Raw genomic sequence first — 16,869 nt, 5'->3', positions numbered from 1 at the left:
CACTGCTAGCAAATAAATCAATAAAAATTGCAGTTCTACTCCAAAAAAGTGACACAAATTTGTACTGTGAGATTCCATGTTTATTATATCTCAATGACCCCAGATCAATTTCACTTTACTAATAAAGGGAATTTTACCAACTACCTGTTCAACAAGCTCAAACTGGCCTCTGGAAGTTAAGATTTATTCCTAATTTGTACATCACCACCTGTAAGATTTCATGGGCCAAATTTTGCCTATACAATCCTATTGTTCGGGTGCAAATAACAGCAGAATTTGGCCCTGCTATTAGACATTAACCATTCTGTTGTTGATGTGCTAGCCAGAAGAGAATCTCAATTCAACCTACCTTAAACTGTGCTGGTTCTGCAGCAATAGGAGTAACAATTTAATGTAGTAAGGTGAACAGGCAGAACTCCCGGCACTTAGATCACACTTGTGATTAAGAAGGTGCCAATTTCCACTGACCATAACCACTCACCCTATGACCAGCTCTGAGGGAAATAGGAAGGGGTGGCACCTTTGAGCGTTATGAAGACAAGATCTTCAGATACATTTGCTAGCAGAGTACAAGCAGCAAAACTCTATATTCCACAGAACACCAGTTTGGGATAGAAGAGTTCCAGTAGGACTAAGTACATTTTGCCTGTATTTTGGAGTAAACAGTGAATAGATTCCACTAAACCAAGTTTAGTTTTCAGATATGCTAATAGACTGGTAACAAATAATTCACAGTAATAAAGGTGCAATATCCCTCAATTGAGGAAGTACTATACTAATTCTTAAGTTCCTCCTTCAAACAGACAAAGCAGAGAATCCTAACACATCTGCCAAGGTAAAAGGACAATAAAACAATCCTTGCACTCCTCCTAGTTTTCAGCAGGAACAGTTCGTTAATAAGAATTATGTACCTGCATTGTTAGGCCAAGCTTTTTCATCCTGTCCTTCCCTTCCTTGGTCCAGGGGGCAGGCTCCTCATCATCCCTCCTAAGTAGGTAACGCCACACTAAAAAGCCAGATTTCCCAGTCTCAGGCCAATATTTCACAACCTAAGAGGAAGGACATAAGCCACTTATAAGCTACAGAAACATATTTCTGCCATAACCAAACATCAATCTTCATCATCCTCTCCCAATTAATTCCAAGATGGGAATGTCTGCTTACCTTGTATATTCCATCATATCTGTTTCCCTCTCGAGGAGCATATTTGCTGTGTTTGCCTCCCTTTACATTCCTCACCACTCTGACTGGCTTCCCAGCTCTCCAATCCTTGGCCTCTGCTCCATCTTTATCATTGATGGGGGCACTGCAGTTCAGAGCCAGAGCTCTGCAAGAATAAACCAATTTAATGTATTTACTAAGGAAGAACTATCCAGAAGCAGATATGAAATAAGAAAAGCCTGGTAATAAGCCTATAGAAAGGATATGAATATGAAGTACAGTAAGGTAGTACTAATGTTCAGTACCCCTCTGAGCAGCACATATATCAAAGCCAAAGCAGGAAACACAACATGGAATTGTATGAAGCAGAACAGAGATATACAGCCAAGATTCACCAGTGCTAGTAGTTTCTCAGTCACTGTTACCATGCAGTCTGACATGACCGGTTTTGCTCAGGCACTATTCCCTTTTCAGTAGTGGGATTTACTTATTATTGCCAATCTGTGCTTTTACGACTCTCTGCAGTAAGGAAGGTATTCAATCTTCCAAAATTCCAGGTAACAGTATGGAATCTTGCCCACCCATTTTGTTTATTCCTTTGCCCAGACAAAAAGTGAGAAATATTAACTTTCAGGGAAGGCCAAGCAATCACTTGGGTATAAACATGATAATGGTCCTCATCACCAAATTTTAATACAGAGTATTTATACAGAGATTGCCTGTCCTGCCTTTCTCAATTACCTCCCATTCACAAACACATCTTCTTGCCAACAAGAGTACTTGATTATTTGGAAGAGTACGAACATAAAAGGATTTTAAAGGTGTTTTTAGTTGTTTTAATGTAATTTAGCAGCTAAAAATAAGGTGGAGAAGAACAGTCCTATGTGACTTGCCATCTCCGCAGATCAGTAGCAAGTGCTGTACGGATCATGAATGTACTACAGGCTACAGTTTGAAAACTTGTGTTCTAATTCATCCCTCTGTTCTTGGAAGTTGCAGCAAATATTAAATCTGGGGTCTAATCCCATTTCCAGTGTCCTACTGGGAATTTTCCCATTACACATTGATGCATAACCATCATGCACAGCGAAGCCATAACTTTGAAGATCTCTCTTAGTTTTGGTTAAAGTTTCATGAGGCACAGCGTGAATGTTTCCAACCTGTTCATGTTGGTGAGTTTTTGATCACAAGATTGTTCTGCCGTACGTTTGTTTCCAGAAAGATCACGACCTCCACTCCCCGTGTAAGTGAAAGAATTTCCATGATCCTGAAATATACATTGATTGTTCAGTAATTCATACTCACAAAATAGTTGAAACAAAATAATACAGATCTAGTGCAATAGTACAGAGTAATACACTGATCTAGTAGAGAGAACAGGGGATTCAGATTCTTAATCCCAGCTCTGCCAGATTCAGTTGTCCTATGGGTCCTTGTGCTGAGGTAGCCACTACAAAAGGAGCCACAGGACAGTTGCAAGGTGACTCCTGGTGTACAGCACCAGTAAAAGGGACTTGTAAAGGTGTTGGCAGTCCCTGTGCACCCACTTGTGATCAGCTCTAGCACTGCAGGGGAGCCGCAACCTCACTTTTCCAAATGGGCATCAATAAATTCACTTTAAACAGATCTGGGGGAGGAAAAGCCCACACATACTAACAAAACAGCATAACCACTTTCCAAAGATTTCAGGAAAGGAGCAGTTACAATAAACATGTCATACAGTCCTCACCTCAGGACTCAGAGCTCCAAAACCTAAAACTCTCGAACAAAGTCAAGTTTGGTCAGGCTAGTCTCCTGCTGCCAGAGAGAACCCACTTCCTACTGCACAGCTTCTGTTCCGCTCTCCCTTACCCAGCTTCCTATTTAAATAGCCCAGGGAAGGGCCAATAGCACAAGTTACAAGGGCTCCCCACTAGCCTGCATCAGGAAATCAAACCAGCCCTTGCAGCCCTAGAATTAGGGGGATACAATTTGCCTCCCCTTGGTCCTTGCAATAGTAGACATAAATCTGCCAAAGACTGACCTTGTGGCAAGTAAACTTAAGCCTTAGGCCACTGGGCAGTCCAGTTACATTTTATGTTTTCAACTGACTATTTCATGGATTGTGGAGGCACCCATTGGGGGAAATAAGGCTGGGAAGAGGTGGAAAAATGAGAAGTATTCTTGGGCAAAGCCAGTGCCAGTCAAAGCTATTCACCCCACAAAAACAATGGGCAAATACTTAACAGTAGTGGTTCAATTGTACTTCCTAACTGTGCTGAATACTGTTGACACAGGGAGATATGGCAAGAGGGAAACAGGAGGTTCTCTGGGCACTTTTTGGAGTGGGAAATGGGTCTCCTAAGAAGAGGACAGTGTTTCCTGGAGAGGGGATAGGCTGCACAAGTGTCATAAGCTTACTTAACTTATCCCTGACCCTCTTTCCAAGCAAAAATATCCTATTATTCAGGGTTATGTTTTTTCTTTGCCTGGTACTCCCTGTCTGAACTGGTGTTAAGTTCTTCAGATGAAAGATGTGATGTAGAATGTAGAGTATCAGATGAACCCAAGTTTTTGTTTTAAATACAAAAGTGTAATTCAGTACTCTGGGATCTTTTATAGAGAAGATCAACGAGTAAACAGTTCCAAGATTCACTTACTATATCATCTTCATAACCTCCTGCCAGGACCAGGGAGTAAGCACCATCATTGCTCCTGCCATGTATACCTGCTACATGGGGCCTGTGAACACCAGATTCACTCACCTAGAAGAGATGAGTAGAGTTTACTGGACAGCTGTTCCAACAGGCCACAAATAACTGCAATTATTTAGCACCAAAATGAATCAATGCATGTGCACAACTAAGTTGCTGATGGCCCGCACAACTTCTTCAGTTTTTGTTTTCCTTATCGTTTTCAGATATTTGTTTGTATGTACAAAAATAGAATCTTTTCATGTGTTCCTATTTACCTGCATCAAGAAATATCTAATATTACACATCTTCCAACAGATAAGGGTCCTGACTTGTTGCCCTGCACAATGTGCAGTCATTTACACCAGTGCAAAGTGTGTGTAAAATACCGTGAAATCAAAACATTCGCATTTTGCATCTGCTTTGCCCAAGGTGTAGAGAAACAATTAATTGGGCCCTATAACTTCAGGTTGAAGAGAGAAGGAACAGATGAAGTCTTAAGAGTAACCCATAAAGGACAAATCCACTTTTTCCCCCCTCCAACAATAGCTTGACTATGTGAAGGTAATCATCAGAAATTCAGGTTTTATCTTAATGTTTGTGCTGGAAGACTGCCAACTAAACAACTAGTAGGTATAGGATATTCCAGATACCAAGGAAGTGAAACTATTGAGAGGGAAAGCAATTTTATTCCAACTGTTCATAACACAAGAGTTGGGGGGGGAGAAAGCGTTCTGGTTAATTCAGTTCACACTCCTCACTCCCTTCAATTATGGGGTGAAAGGACCCCCCTTTTCATATATCCAGGGACTCAAAGGAGGTTTTCAGCAAGACTGTAGAAGATTATTTTTTCTGTCTGCTTGTGTTGGTATTTTTAAAATATTTCATGTCTTTTTTACATCAAAAGTGTAAGTCAAAACAATTCCCCACACTTTACACTCGCAACAGACAAAGCCAGTCTTTTCCTCTCTGCACGTTGAAGTCCTGTGGCAAGTGTGCCAACATAGCTTCTGTTTCAAATTCCTTGGGCAAGAGTTACATCGTTCCTATTTCCCACTCTGGAAGTTCACTCCAGCACTGTTATTTCATACCTGGACTCTGAATTTCCACATGGTGCCAACTGGAACCCCAGGAATTGGTCCATAATGGTTAGAGGGGACAATGGTACATTCCCTTGTGCGACCCACACATGCCATACCCTGTTTCAATAAGAAAGCCAGATCTAAGAACTGCCATCAATCATCATGCTTTACATATTAAGATACAAGACAAAACAAGCTTTACACCAACCTTGCCCCAGTCTCTCTGAGAGGATGAATTAGCAGATGCCATCTTTGCCTTCTTTTTACTTTCTTTTAACTTCTCTCCTGCTAAAACCACTTCACTTGCATCATTCCGACATTCAGGGCAATACCTAGAATTGCCAGTCAATAAAAATTAGTTTGTGGTAGCCCCTCAAGTTAAAAATGGTGTTTTTCTTAGTGTATTGGTGGGTTATAAAGTAGAAACTTGGGAAGTTTATCTGAAGTTGTGTACACCCCTATACTGACAGCCTCTCAACAACAGAATTAAAATTGTACTAAATAAAGCTGTTAGGACAGGGTTCTCGCACAGCTTTCCTGGCTGTTTCTGAGAAATATTATAAACCCAAGTTACGGAATGTTGGAATAGAGCATGTGGAAGAGAAAAGAATGTTAACGTACAGCATGTTTTAACTGACATGGTTCTCAAAAAAGGCCTGTTCATGATGGGTAAGGTAAGACATACACGAAGTCTGCAATAGCTGTTCAACTAGCTGGCATCATTCTGACTCCACTATGGATAGGATCTGCATGTGACTGCAACCTGTACTGAAAACAAGTTGCCTCATTCCCATTCTGCCAAAGGGCTACATTCTTTCCTATCAATTAAGGCTACAAGTCAGATTAGCAACTGTAAAGATCACATTGACAAGAGAGCATTTATCAGATAAGATATCTAGAGGTCCTAGTTTTAAAAAATACATAAGCTATCACCTCCACAACAATGCAGCATTGAGAGAAGAGCCCCTACTACTCCACCCCACCCAATCTAGTTATTTTGCTTGCCCAAGTTGAGATGCCTTAAAAGGGACTTGATTCTCAGAGTACTGAAGACCCCTTTAAGGAGTCATCTTAGGCAATCCCTTCCACCCCAAAAATCACTAATCATTCTAGAAAATTTAGTCCAAGGAGACCAGGAGAAAGTTTTAACTTGTGAAATGTATGCACTGCATATTTTCAAACTTGACTGGCTAGTGTTAACAGCAACAAAGTGGCTGCTTATTTTGCTTTCCACAAATCAGCACTGTTCATAGAACTAGCATTCAGTAAACTTACCTATAAGAAGAGTAATAATCTGGCTGAAGAAACCTCATGCTTATGATGCTATAAACTTTGCTTTGTTATTAAATGTATTTTAGATTTTTAACTGAATCACAGACCTGGTTTTCATATGTTTCTGTAAGAAGCCCAGCATATTTTTAGGCCTGGTCCCCACTAAGTCCCCACTTCGGACTAAGGTACGCAAATTCAGCTACGTTAATAACATAGCTGAATTCGAAGTACCTTAGTCCGAACTTACCGCGGTCCAGACGCGGCAGGAAGGCTCCCCCGTCGATGCCGCGTACTCCTCTCGGCGAGCTGGAGTACCGGCGCCGACTGCGAGCACTTCCAGGATCGATCCCAGAACATCGATTGCCTGCCGCTGGACCCTCCGGTAAGTGAAGACAAGGCCTTAGTACTATAAACAAACATTTATGTTTCAGCAAATGCTGCAAAGCTCAGAACAGTCTTAGGGCTTGTCTGCACTTACTGGGGGATCAACGAGCAGTGATCGGTGCAGCGGCTGTCAATTTAGCAGGTCTAGTGAAAACCCGCTAAATCAACCGCAGATCGCTCTCCGGTCGACATTGCATAGTGGGGACCCCGCGGTAAGTAGATCTAAGCTACGTCGATTTGAGTTATGCTATTCACGTAACTCAAATTGCGTAGCTTAGATAGAATTTCCCCTGTAGTGTAGACAAGGCCACATTCACAGAGATCCATCCCAATTTAGAGAAGGCATAGCTGAATAGGGCTGGTAACGTCTTACGCAGCTACGTCCCAATACTTCTAGAAGGTATAGCCTCCATCAAAACAAGTATTTACATTTAGGCCTGGACTATACACAAAAAGGCCTATCTACACTACAGCAGCTATAGCAGCACAGCTATGACACTGCAAGTGTGACGTTGTAGCGCCATATAGTGTAAACCAGTGGTTCTCAACACATGGCCCAATCAGCATACAGCTGCAGCCCAAGTGACATCCTCAGGGCCATATGGGTAGAATATATAGTGTATGGATGCGGCCCACATGACACAGCTGCATATACAGCCCACACTGGTAAATAGGTTGAGAGCCACTGGCGTAAAGGCTTTCTAGATTAACTACATTGACAAAGGCTTTTCCATCAATCACTCTCTCCAACAGGTGGTGCTAGGTCAACAGAAAAATTCTGTAGACCTAGCCACATCTACACTGGTTGTTTGGGTGACCTAAGTACAGTGCTCAGAGTGTGAAATTTTTCATAGCCTTAAGTGACATAGCTAAGTCAGTCTAATTTTTGAGCACAGACAGGCCAAAGCTGCAGAAATGTCTCTGACGGTGTGTTAATAAATTTTGTTAAACAAGAGCAAAATCTCTTGGAATCAATTAAAAAAAATCAACTTAAACCTGAATTATAGTAAGTAAATAAGGAAAGGAATTGACTTGAGCTAAAACTAAATAGCTACAATTCAGCTTTAAATTGATTTTAATATCATTCATGAGGTCTTGCTCTGGAATAACACAATTGGTTAAAAACACATCTTCAGAGACGTGTGTGTGTGTGTGCGCGCACGCACAAGGCCTTACACTTTTCACCACCTAAAGCCTACATACAAGTTACAAGCCTGAACAGGCATTTTTATGACTTACCAGTCCTCATCATCTGGTATGCTACTAAGGGGAGGGTTGAGGCAGTAGATGTGGAAAGCCATGTCACACTCATCACACATTAGCTGTTTATCTGGATCCTGTTTACCTCCACACACATGACAGGCACACATCCTGCAGGTCTTGTTTGGGTTGTCTTTACAATGTTTACACACTGGTCCACTCTGCCCTATGAACATACAGAAACCACAATTACTGCTGCTTCAGATTTCAGAAAATACTAGTTACACTAAAATGGACAAAAAGCCTCAACCACAAACATATTAAAAAGTTTAATTTTCTTGGGTATCCAATACTAAAATCATAACAATAGGATGTAGTGTAAAGTTTAAGGGCAACATTTAAAAAAAAAAACCTCACTTTTTAACGGGCTGGTGCTAGCTGGACTAACACTGCCAGGTTCTTCAATTTTGTAAATTTCATCCACAAAGATAATTCTACAGTCATTCAAGGAATCACCAGCATCCCTAAGGGGAGAAATGCATAAGTCAAGAAAATCAGCCTTTAAACAAACACACCTCACTGCTGCACAGATATACTATGTAATGCAGGCTGGGAGGCAGGTGCAATATATCCTGGATCACAAGTAGTTTCAATGAAGCATCTGGATCACGTACAAGATGATCAGTTAACAGATTTAGAATAGTCAATGAGGCAACAGCACTGTAGCTATGTTGCTCTAGTGCCCATAGTATAGATATGGCCCTAGTCTGCAGCTGGACAGGAGCAACAGTACTAAGCGCTGGTCTATACCCTATTTTTGGGCAGCTATACTGATTTAGAAACAGATCTAGTTAAAGGTAATATAAAAAACCCTAGTATAGATGCAGGTGTCACAAGTACTCCTGTTCTTTTTGCGAGTATCGATGCAGTTATTCCTGTATAAAAGTGCTTTATAGTTATAGTGGTGCAAAGCCTGTGTGTAAAGAAGTCTTAAAAATGTGTTAAATTCCCCAAGTCTCTGCAATGGAGCGTTAAATGGTGATTGGGTTCTGAGTTAAGTGCTAACTATGCTGTTTTGTTTCTTTAAAAAGCATGCCAGTAATGCCTGTTCTTACAAAAAAGACAGGAGCTTTAATCAATTCATTCCAAGGAGCTATTTTAGTCAAGTTAGGGCTATTATGTAAAACAAAAGCTTTGTTTACGCAGCTGGTCATTTCTTCCCAAGCTCTAGTGTCTGCTCCTCCACTACAGCATGTCCACCCTCCCCAATTGTCTTTTCCACATCCACCTGGAACATGCCTGCCCTATGCCACTGCCCCTCTGCCATTGGCCAACCAATGCCTCTTCAATCCAGTTCCATAGCAAATTCCTCTTCTATTAACAGCCTCTTTACCTTAGCTGCACTTTGACTACCCAACAATTCCGGGCTGTTTCCAGCACCTCTAGCCTGGTCTCCACCCCGCCCACCCATATTGTTCTTTGTTTTGAGGTAGCATCTAGAAGCTCTAGTCATGGACCAGGACCCCACCTAGATTCCAAATGGAGAACAAAAGACAGCCTCTGCCTGAAAGTTTACAATCCTTACTACCAACCTGAATTCCTTTTCACATTAAATAAATTCACCCATGAAGGGTTTAATATCCCTTAACACAGATTGGTTGAAGGCAACACTACCTCAAGTAGATTTAGAGGCCGAGTTGAACTTTGCAGAATTTGAACTTACAGTTCAAAAGAGTCTCTCAGCAAAAACTATGCTTAAATTATTACGATATCCTCAAAAGGTTGCAAACTTTTATTACGGAAACTGAACACCGCGTGTGCCACCCTCCATCCCCATCTTTTTCAGGAACTCCCTACATTTCCTCCCAAACTCTTCTGTGCCAGGGTCTCTATGTGCCCCCCATTCCATACTCCTCCCATACCAGGGTCCCCCATTCTGCCCCCACACCAATGGCTCTGTGCCATTCCTATATCCACCCATGGCATGCGTTGTGTGTTCCCCATTCCAGGTCTAGAGTGTATCCCTATCACCCACTAGGGATTCTGCGTGCCCCCCTAAAACACAAAGGCCCGTTGGTGATTGATTCACTGTTCTGTGTCAGTAACTCTTGTCAGGCCTGACATACTTACTACACCTAACAGTGTTAAGATATATACCCAAAAGGTGTCATGTAACATCTCATTGGAAAAACTAACAACTCACTTATTAATATTAGCGTGATATATGTGTAGGCCATGTACAAAAGATGTAAGTATGTGCTAGAATTATATTCTGAAAGTGTGTTTGACAAGGAATGCATAAGCACACTGTGCCTTAGTCAAGGGAACATGTATTTGCCTGGTCATCAGGCAGAGACAACAAAGATACGTTAACACATAAGGTAAACAAACCTAGCAAGCTAACAAACAGGAGAGAGAAGCTTAGTCTGGGCTTACTTTTCAAATAATACATTTTAAAGGTTGCCTGGACTATAAAAAGAAAGGGGAGAAAACTACCTACTGGTCCATCACCCGGGGACCAGAGCTCTTGAAATCACAGAACATTGGGTCCTTCAACCAAGGCAGCTGAAGTCTCTAGGGACTGAATATAGGTGAGAAACCTCAGCAAAGATTGTAACTTGCCAAAGTTACATTTTCATCTTAGAAACATATTTTTACTTATTTGTAACCCTTTCTATCTTTACTCCTTATAGTTGGCATCACTCAAGCCTCTGACTTTTTGTTTAATAAGTGTTTTACTTTTACTCTAAACCAATTCAGTGCTGTGATTGAAATAAGTGTTTGTCAAAAACTCATTAATTTAATGAGTTGCAGTATATTGACTCTTTAAAGGAACAACAAACTTAATAACCACTTGTGAATGTTCCAGAAGAGGACTGGATGCTACAGAGGCAGACTGTTTCAAGGAAATTCAAGCCGAAGTGGGTGTTCGATCACTTTTCAAAAAGTAACTGGGTGGTGGAAGCGCGGGTGTGACTTGCACACTGCCTGTTAGTGTCAGGGCTTTGAGCCACAGCAGCATTAGCATTTAAGGTAACCAAAGTTGCAGAGCAAGTCCTGACAATCCCTTAGTGGTCTGGGCTAAAACACAAAACATCACCCTCCTCCCCCATTCCAGCATGCTCCACTCTTCCCTCCCTATGGCAGGGCTCTGTATGAACTCTCATTACTCTCTTCCCTCACATGTAAGGGACTGCGTGCGCCCACCTTTCCCCCTCCCCTGACACCAGGGTCCCCTATTCTCCCTTCACATTCCAGGGACTCAAGTATCAGAGGGGTAGCTGTGTTAGTCTGGCTCTGTAAAAAGCAGAGTCCTGTGGCACCTTTAAGACTAACAGATGTATTGGAGCCTAAGCTTTCGTGGGTTAATACCCACTTCGTCAGGCATCTGACAAAGTGGGTATTCACCCACGAAAGCTTAGGCTCCAATACATCTGTTAGTCTTAAAGGTGCCACAGGACTCTCTGCTGCTTGTTCCAGGGACTGTGTGCACTTCCTCCTGCGCCGTTATTCTTTTTTCTGTCTTGGAGAAAAGTCAGTGTGTCAATATATTCAAACTATTGATATGATGAGCAAAGATGAGGTTTATTATGCTAGAAAGTGTTAATGGATACCATCAAGCAGTTCTTTGATCTGTAGACAACTGCAGAGGTTCTAGGTTCTAGAAGCTAGGGTTATGCTAAGGAGCTGGGAGAGACTCCAATTCCCTAAAAATCAATAGGGTTCTGACCATTGATGCCCAGAACAGTCCCTAAAATGTTCATTTTTTTTCTCCAAATGCCACATTCAATTACTTCATTACATACAAACAAAAATGCCACTGATTTGAGTATAAGCCCTTCACAAGGTTGGCCAAAAATGTGCAAATTAAAAACGGACACCAAAAACAAAATAGAAGTGTGCAGATAAGACCTAGAAAAAAAATTTAACATTTAAATGATGTAATAAACAAAGGTGAGGATATCATGTAGGCACAGAACACTTTTTTTTTAATATACTTTCTTTTTCAAAGGCATGGGTTCATAGGGTCCAGATATTTGCATCTACCTTCATGTTCTAGATCAGAACTTGGTCAAAAAGGAGCTTAACATGGCAACCTACACACAAAGGGATTTTTCTACACAGCATTTGTAAAATGAAAACAATTAGTTCACTTCCTCTCTCTCTCTCTCTTTTTTTTTTTTATATAAAGTTATTGAGAAAGATTTTTACCCGACTGTCGACCTTTCCTGACAATGTTCATAATCAAATCTGGGCTAGTGAATTAAAACTAGCAAGTGGGACTCACTAGTCTAATATCTGTTGTCCAAATCAAAATGAACCACATAAGTAAAACAAATGGCTAAGAGTTAGAATTTTACATTCCATTCAGTTGGTTATGGTGCTAAGACGACTAACAAAGTCTGCTTTTTTAAGAGTTGAAAGTAATTGGTTTCTTTATTGAAGGCAATGATGACAAGCAAAACCTATTAAAGAAGAGCAATACTTACAAACAGAACATTTAAAAGTAATTTTGGGACTCTACATCTCTATTTCATTCTTTTAGGGTCAGGATTACTTACCCAAGCAGTATCTTTGCGTACATCTCCTTGTTCATTCTGGTTTCCCGTTTTCGCAGAATCTCTGCATCATACCAAAAACCTCTCTCTTTTGGTTCATCGGGATTATAGTTGACCATCACCACTTCCCCTACTTCTAATTGGTGCCACTTCAAAACAGTCCGTGCTCGAGTACGTACATCTTTTGAACTCAGTTCTACAACTCCATTCTCTGGGTAGCTTTTTTGGGGAAAAGAGTTAAATTATTTAATATAATCTAATTTTCACATTTAACCACCTGTTTTTAAGAACAGTCTATGCCAACACAACATAAAACTGTTCAAAAGTTGGTTCTCTTCTCTCCACCCCAGCATATCCATTGCTAGCATAGAGCACACCAAAATTCTCAGTGCTGCATCCCGTTTAAATATTTTGGCCATTTAGTCCAACAAAAGTGACACTTATCCTCCAGTTTTAAAGTGCATAGAGTTCAGACAAGCTGGGAGTGTTACATCCTTTCTGCACTTAAAATGGTTTAGTACTATAGATGGTAGAGCTATGTTGGCAAAATACCCATAGTGGAGAAGCAGCTTTACTGGTATAGCGCCTTCCATTTGGAGACATTTTTAATAAAGGGGCTTTTTTGCCAGTACAGCTTTGTTGTTTAGAGGTGTGATTTTTTCTTTCTATACTTCTACCAATACAGCTATGCTGATAAAGCTTTCTAGTGCAAATCAGGCCAAAAATCTTGCTTCTCTACAGGACCAAACTCTCCATCATCATCAGGAATGTATCTCATTCAAAATGACCTTCATTAGCTATAACTCACTCTTCATATTTCACATGATATAGGATATCTTCTTCAGCAGCAGTTGATTGCAGTTCAGACTCTGTATCACTATCACTTGATTCATTTGCTGCCTTCTCTTTCCTGGTCACATTTACAATCTGGGCTTCAAACCATGCTCCCATGTTCATATCCCGAGCATCTACAAACTCGTTGATCTAAACAAAGCAAGACATGTAACTCTCCAAAATAAATTTTCAGAGTACGCTTGAAACTCAATTAAGCCACTCTCTACAGGGCTTAGTTTTTTGGGAACTATAACTGGCCACTTTTAAGTACCTATGTTTGAACTCTCTTGATGGTCCCACAGCACATCCTGACCTCTCTCTCTCTCTCTCTCTGATAGGGTCAGGAATTGTCTAAACATTTGTCTTGTGCATCATCACTCACACAATGGTGTTAGTAAATAATTTAGGACAGCCTTGCAAGATGGTCATAGTCTGTACTGGGTCGGTAAAAACACACTCATACCTTAAAAATCCCACTGTAAAAAGCATATAAAAAAGGAACTTGTTCTGAGCAATCAGTTTCTCAAAGGTTTTAGAAAGAGGCTTTGCTGTTCATTTGTGTAGTACTTTGTACCTGAGGGAAAAAAAAAATCTAGTGTACACTCACCTTATAGAGTCCAAATCCTGGATCAACCCAGTCAGCCTGTGCTACTGTACTAGGCTGACACTCCAACTCTATTGTCCCCTCGCCATTGTTGGAGTTCTTATCAGACTCACTCTGGCCTGAGCCACAGCCAGAGTCTGTATCTGACAGTTCAGAGTCCTTCTCTTTATTAACCATAGGAAGCATAGCAGGGCTTTGTCTTACAAGTAGCTGAACAATATCATTCAATCCAACATTGTAGTCAAAGAGGGAGTGACCATCTTCCATCTACAGGATAAATTCAGAAAGTAACAATCTAGTTAATTCAATTTATATTTTAAAGCCAACTCAAAACGGCCTTTGGTTACGTATGCAGGTATATGTAAAAAATATACTTGAAAAGCACCAACAAGAATTAAGCAATATTTGTAATTTTCAAACATTTATGAGTGTCTAGTAGATTTTTATTCTTACTGTTTGGAAATTTCTTTGTTCATAGAACAAACTCAGATGCAAATACTGGAGAAAAAAATTCATCTGCGCTATGGTAGAACTCACCACTTCTCTAACTAGGTTCTGAATGGCAGTGTGAAACGGACCAGTCCTAATTTCACTTTGCAGCTGTTCAGCAAAGCCAGCAGCAGTTGCAGTCTCTGGAATCAGTCTACAGACTCAGAAGACTGAACTGTCTCTCACATTTTTAAAGATAAAGCTAACTTGAAGGAAAGTTAAATTAAAATTTGGAAAAAAGAGGCACCGCACAATGGCAGAACTCTGACTTTTGACTACATAAATAGTAATAAAGATATGGATGACCAAATAAATCTGTACCTTTTAAAGTTCTTGAAGTTACTGAAGTACTACTATTCCAGATTTAAGGCACAAGACTTGATGCTGGAGCAAGTTTAGCAGTTTAGACAAGCTTCACCACATATTTAAGGTCTGACTAACAGAAATTCTACAGGAAATCATCATCATCCCTCCCAGCCCAAACCACTAAAAAAAGTGATCCTCAGAGCTTTGTTCTCTATCAGCGGGAAACAAGTTAACCACAAAAACTTGCACTTCAAAAGAATCACTGAGAATGAATTGTGATTCATGGCATAAAATAATTGTGGGGCTATTACTAGAAATATGGATGAGAACAGCAAAGAGACGAAGAATCATAGCACTAATCAAATCCATAAATCGAGAATCAGCTGAATCTTCTTATACTTACTACCAGAGTAATGGTATCACAAAAATCAGGTTCCGACTGGCAATTAGTATCAGAAGAACAGCATAGAGAACACCAAAAGGACGAGATCAAGAAAAGAGCAGCACAGGATGAGAGAACATGCACAAGGAGCAGCCACAGGAGCATAGAGTACCAGATGACATGCTGAAAGCAGCAATATCAGCTGCAAATGTTTTATTATTGGAGGTTTTTCCCCCTGCCATCATTTTGCAATATGAATCAGATCACAAACTTGACAGACTTCAAATCAGAAAAGGCACTACGTTGGGGAAAAATCTCACTCTAAACCCTACCCTCAAACATTCTCTCCATCAGAGTCCATTATTCCTTCTCTGTGCCCTGAATGAGTCTTTTGTGGTCTAGTCCCTCTGATCTCATACTAGAGAATACTCCATTAAATACATAGCAAGCCAGTACTAGCATTACACTTCACAGCTCTCTTAAGTCTGCATTTTTTTTTAAAGTCTTCTTTGGTTCCCTCATGCATTTGAGGCTGCTAAAGTCTGTGCAAGCTACATTCCCTGCCTCACCCTAAACAAGGTAAAACAAAATAAGATACTTTGGGGATTTAAACAGCAGCACTAGTTTCTTTATAGCCAACAGTAACAATATGCTGCTTTATCTACGCTTTGCCAAAAGCACTGCAATTTGCAGTGGGAGTTTTAATACCTGTTAATAACTGTTCCCAAAGCTCTTATTAATTCAAGGCCCCCAGTGTGTCAATGTCCACTAGTCACTTATTTAAATAGGAGTATCTTGAGACACTTCACCTTTGGGAGAATTCTTGTTAACCGTTCCAACTATACTACTATCTTTTGCTCCAGTTAATATGTGGGTAATTTTGTATTTTACAAAAACCCTGCTTTGTTAAAGCTCCGCTCTTCAGGAAGCAAGTTTCACTAACAGACCATGCAAAAATGAGCTAAAGCAAGGAGGTAGGGAGCTAGGAAGGGAGGAAAGAATCACCACCTCTCCAACCAAGAAAGCATGATGTTAATAACGGCTCTCACAGGAGTACCATTCAAGTTCTCTTTTTCAAGGATGATTGCAGCCAAAGCTCAGACTCTCAAAGTCCCACCTACACTGGGAAAATTTAACAAAATATCCCCACTGGGTCAGGTATTCAAACCAGAGAGGGTCCATACCTCTGGTACATGTTTGATTAGGCTTGCTTTTTAGCAGGGTAAAGTTACATTAGTGGTTAAAACAGTTCTGGGTGCAGGAACCTTGCCTGCATCAGGGCTACCAGTATTTGATTGGTAGGATTTTTTTCTAAAATAAGTTTCTCTGAACTGTGTCCACACTGGAAAAAGAGTACTGTGTGACAACTTCTTTAGCAATAATGTTTACTAAAAACGCAAGGCTGGCCTTAAGCACAAGCCAAGCAAACAGCTGATTAAGCTGAGTTGCAGAGTTGGTCCAGGGGCTCAATCTTCCTACTCTAGCAATAACATTAAAAAGGGAAGAAACAAACAGCCTGATTCCACCTACTACCCTGATAGCTTGATTCCAAGATGAGATTGGCCCCAATTTCTGAAAAAGGACCCCAAATATTTTAGAACAACCATTATTTCTGTTAGTGTCTGTACATATTCAAGTTACTTATAAAGGCACTGTGGTATTTAAGCACTGAATGAGAGCTAAAGTTCTGCATTTGTTTCAAATTTGTTCCAAAATATTCTCCATCCTCTTGGCTCCTTCAAAAGGAATCCTTCTTCATTTGCCAAATACGTAGACAAACTTACAATCTCTGCAGAATCTCATTCAAATGTGCTTCTGGCAGCACACAAGGCATACAACTTGGCGCATAGTTCTGCCTGAACGCAAGAAAATAAACCTCTCAGCTTTCCAATGGCACCCCAATACATCAGCACTGTACTCGGAG

The 16,869-nt window shown here is 40.6% G+C and overlaps 1 protein-coding gene across 4 annotated transcripts in view; it reads right to left on the bottom strand.

Annotated features, from left to right (window-relative positions):
- UHRF1 (ubiquitin like with PHD and ring finger domains 1) overlaps positions 1-16,869 on the bottom strand; it is a 33,691-nt gene that overhangs the window by 3,686 nt on the left and 13,136 nt on the right. For all 4 annotated transcript variants that reach the window (XM_008168828.4, XM_024105748.3, XM_008168830.4 and 1 more), the window contains exons 3-13: positions 13,772-14,035; positions 13,139-13,314; positions 12,334-12,549; positions 8,189-8,295; positions 7,811-7,997; positions 5,124-5,247; positions 4,925-5,032; positions 3,801-3,905; positions 2,322-2,428; positions 1,165-1,327; positions 912-1,049 (exon numbers count right to left, since the gene is read on the bottom strand). In XM_008168828.4, the coding sequence (XP_008167050.2) occupies positions 912-1,049; positions 1,165-1,327; positions 2,322-2,428; positions 3,801-3,905; positions 4,925-5,032; positions 5,124-5,247; positions 7,811-7,997; positions 8,189-8,295; positions 12,334-12,549; positions 13,139-13,314; positions 13,772-14,035 (1,695 nt within the window). The remainder of the gene's footprint in view (positions 1-911; positions 1,050-1,164; positions 1,328-2,321; positions 2,429-3,800; positions 3,906-4,924; positions 5,033-5,123; positions 5,248-7,810; positions 7,998-8,188; positions 8,296-12,333; positions 12,550-13,138; positions 13,315-13,771; positions 14,036-16,869) is intronic.

The sequence above is a fragment of the Chrysemys picta genome, chromosome 25, assembly GCF_011386835.1.
Source record: "Chrysemys picta bellii isolate R12L10 chromosome 25, ASM1138683v2, whole genome shotgun sequence".
NCBI classification, from domain to species: domain Eukaryota; kingdom Metazoa; phylum Chordata; order Testudines; family Emydidae; genus Chrysemys; species Chrysemys picta.
The sequence above is the reverse complement of the archived record's forward strand: the minus strand, read 5'-3'. Positions and strand labels throughout refer to the sequence as shown.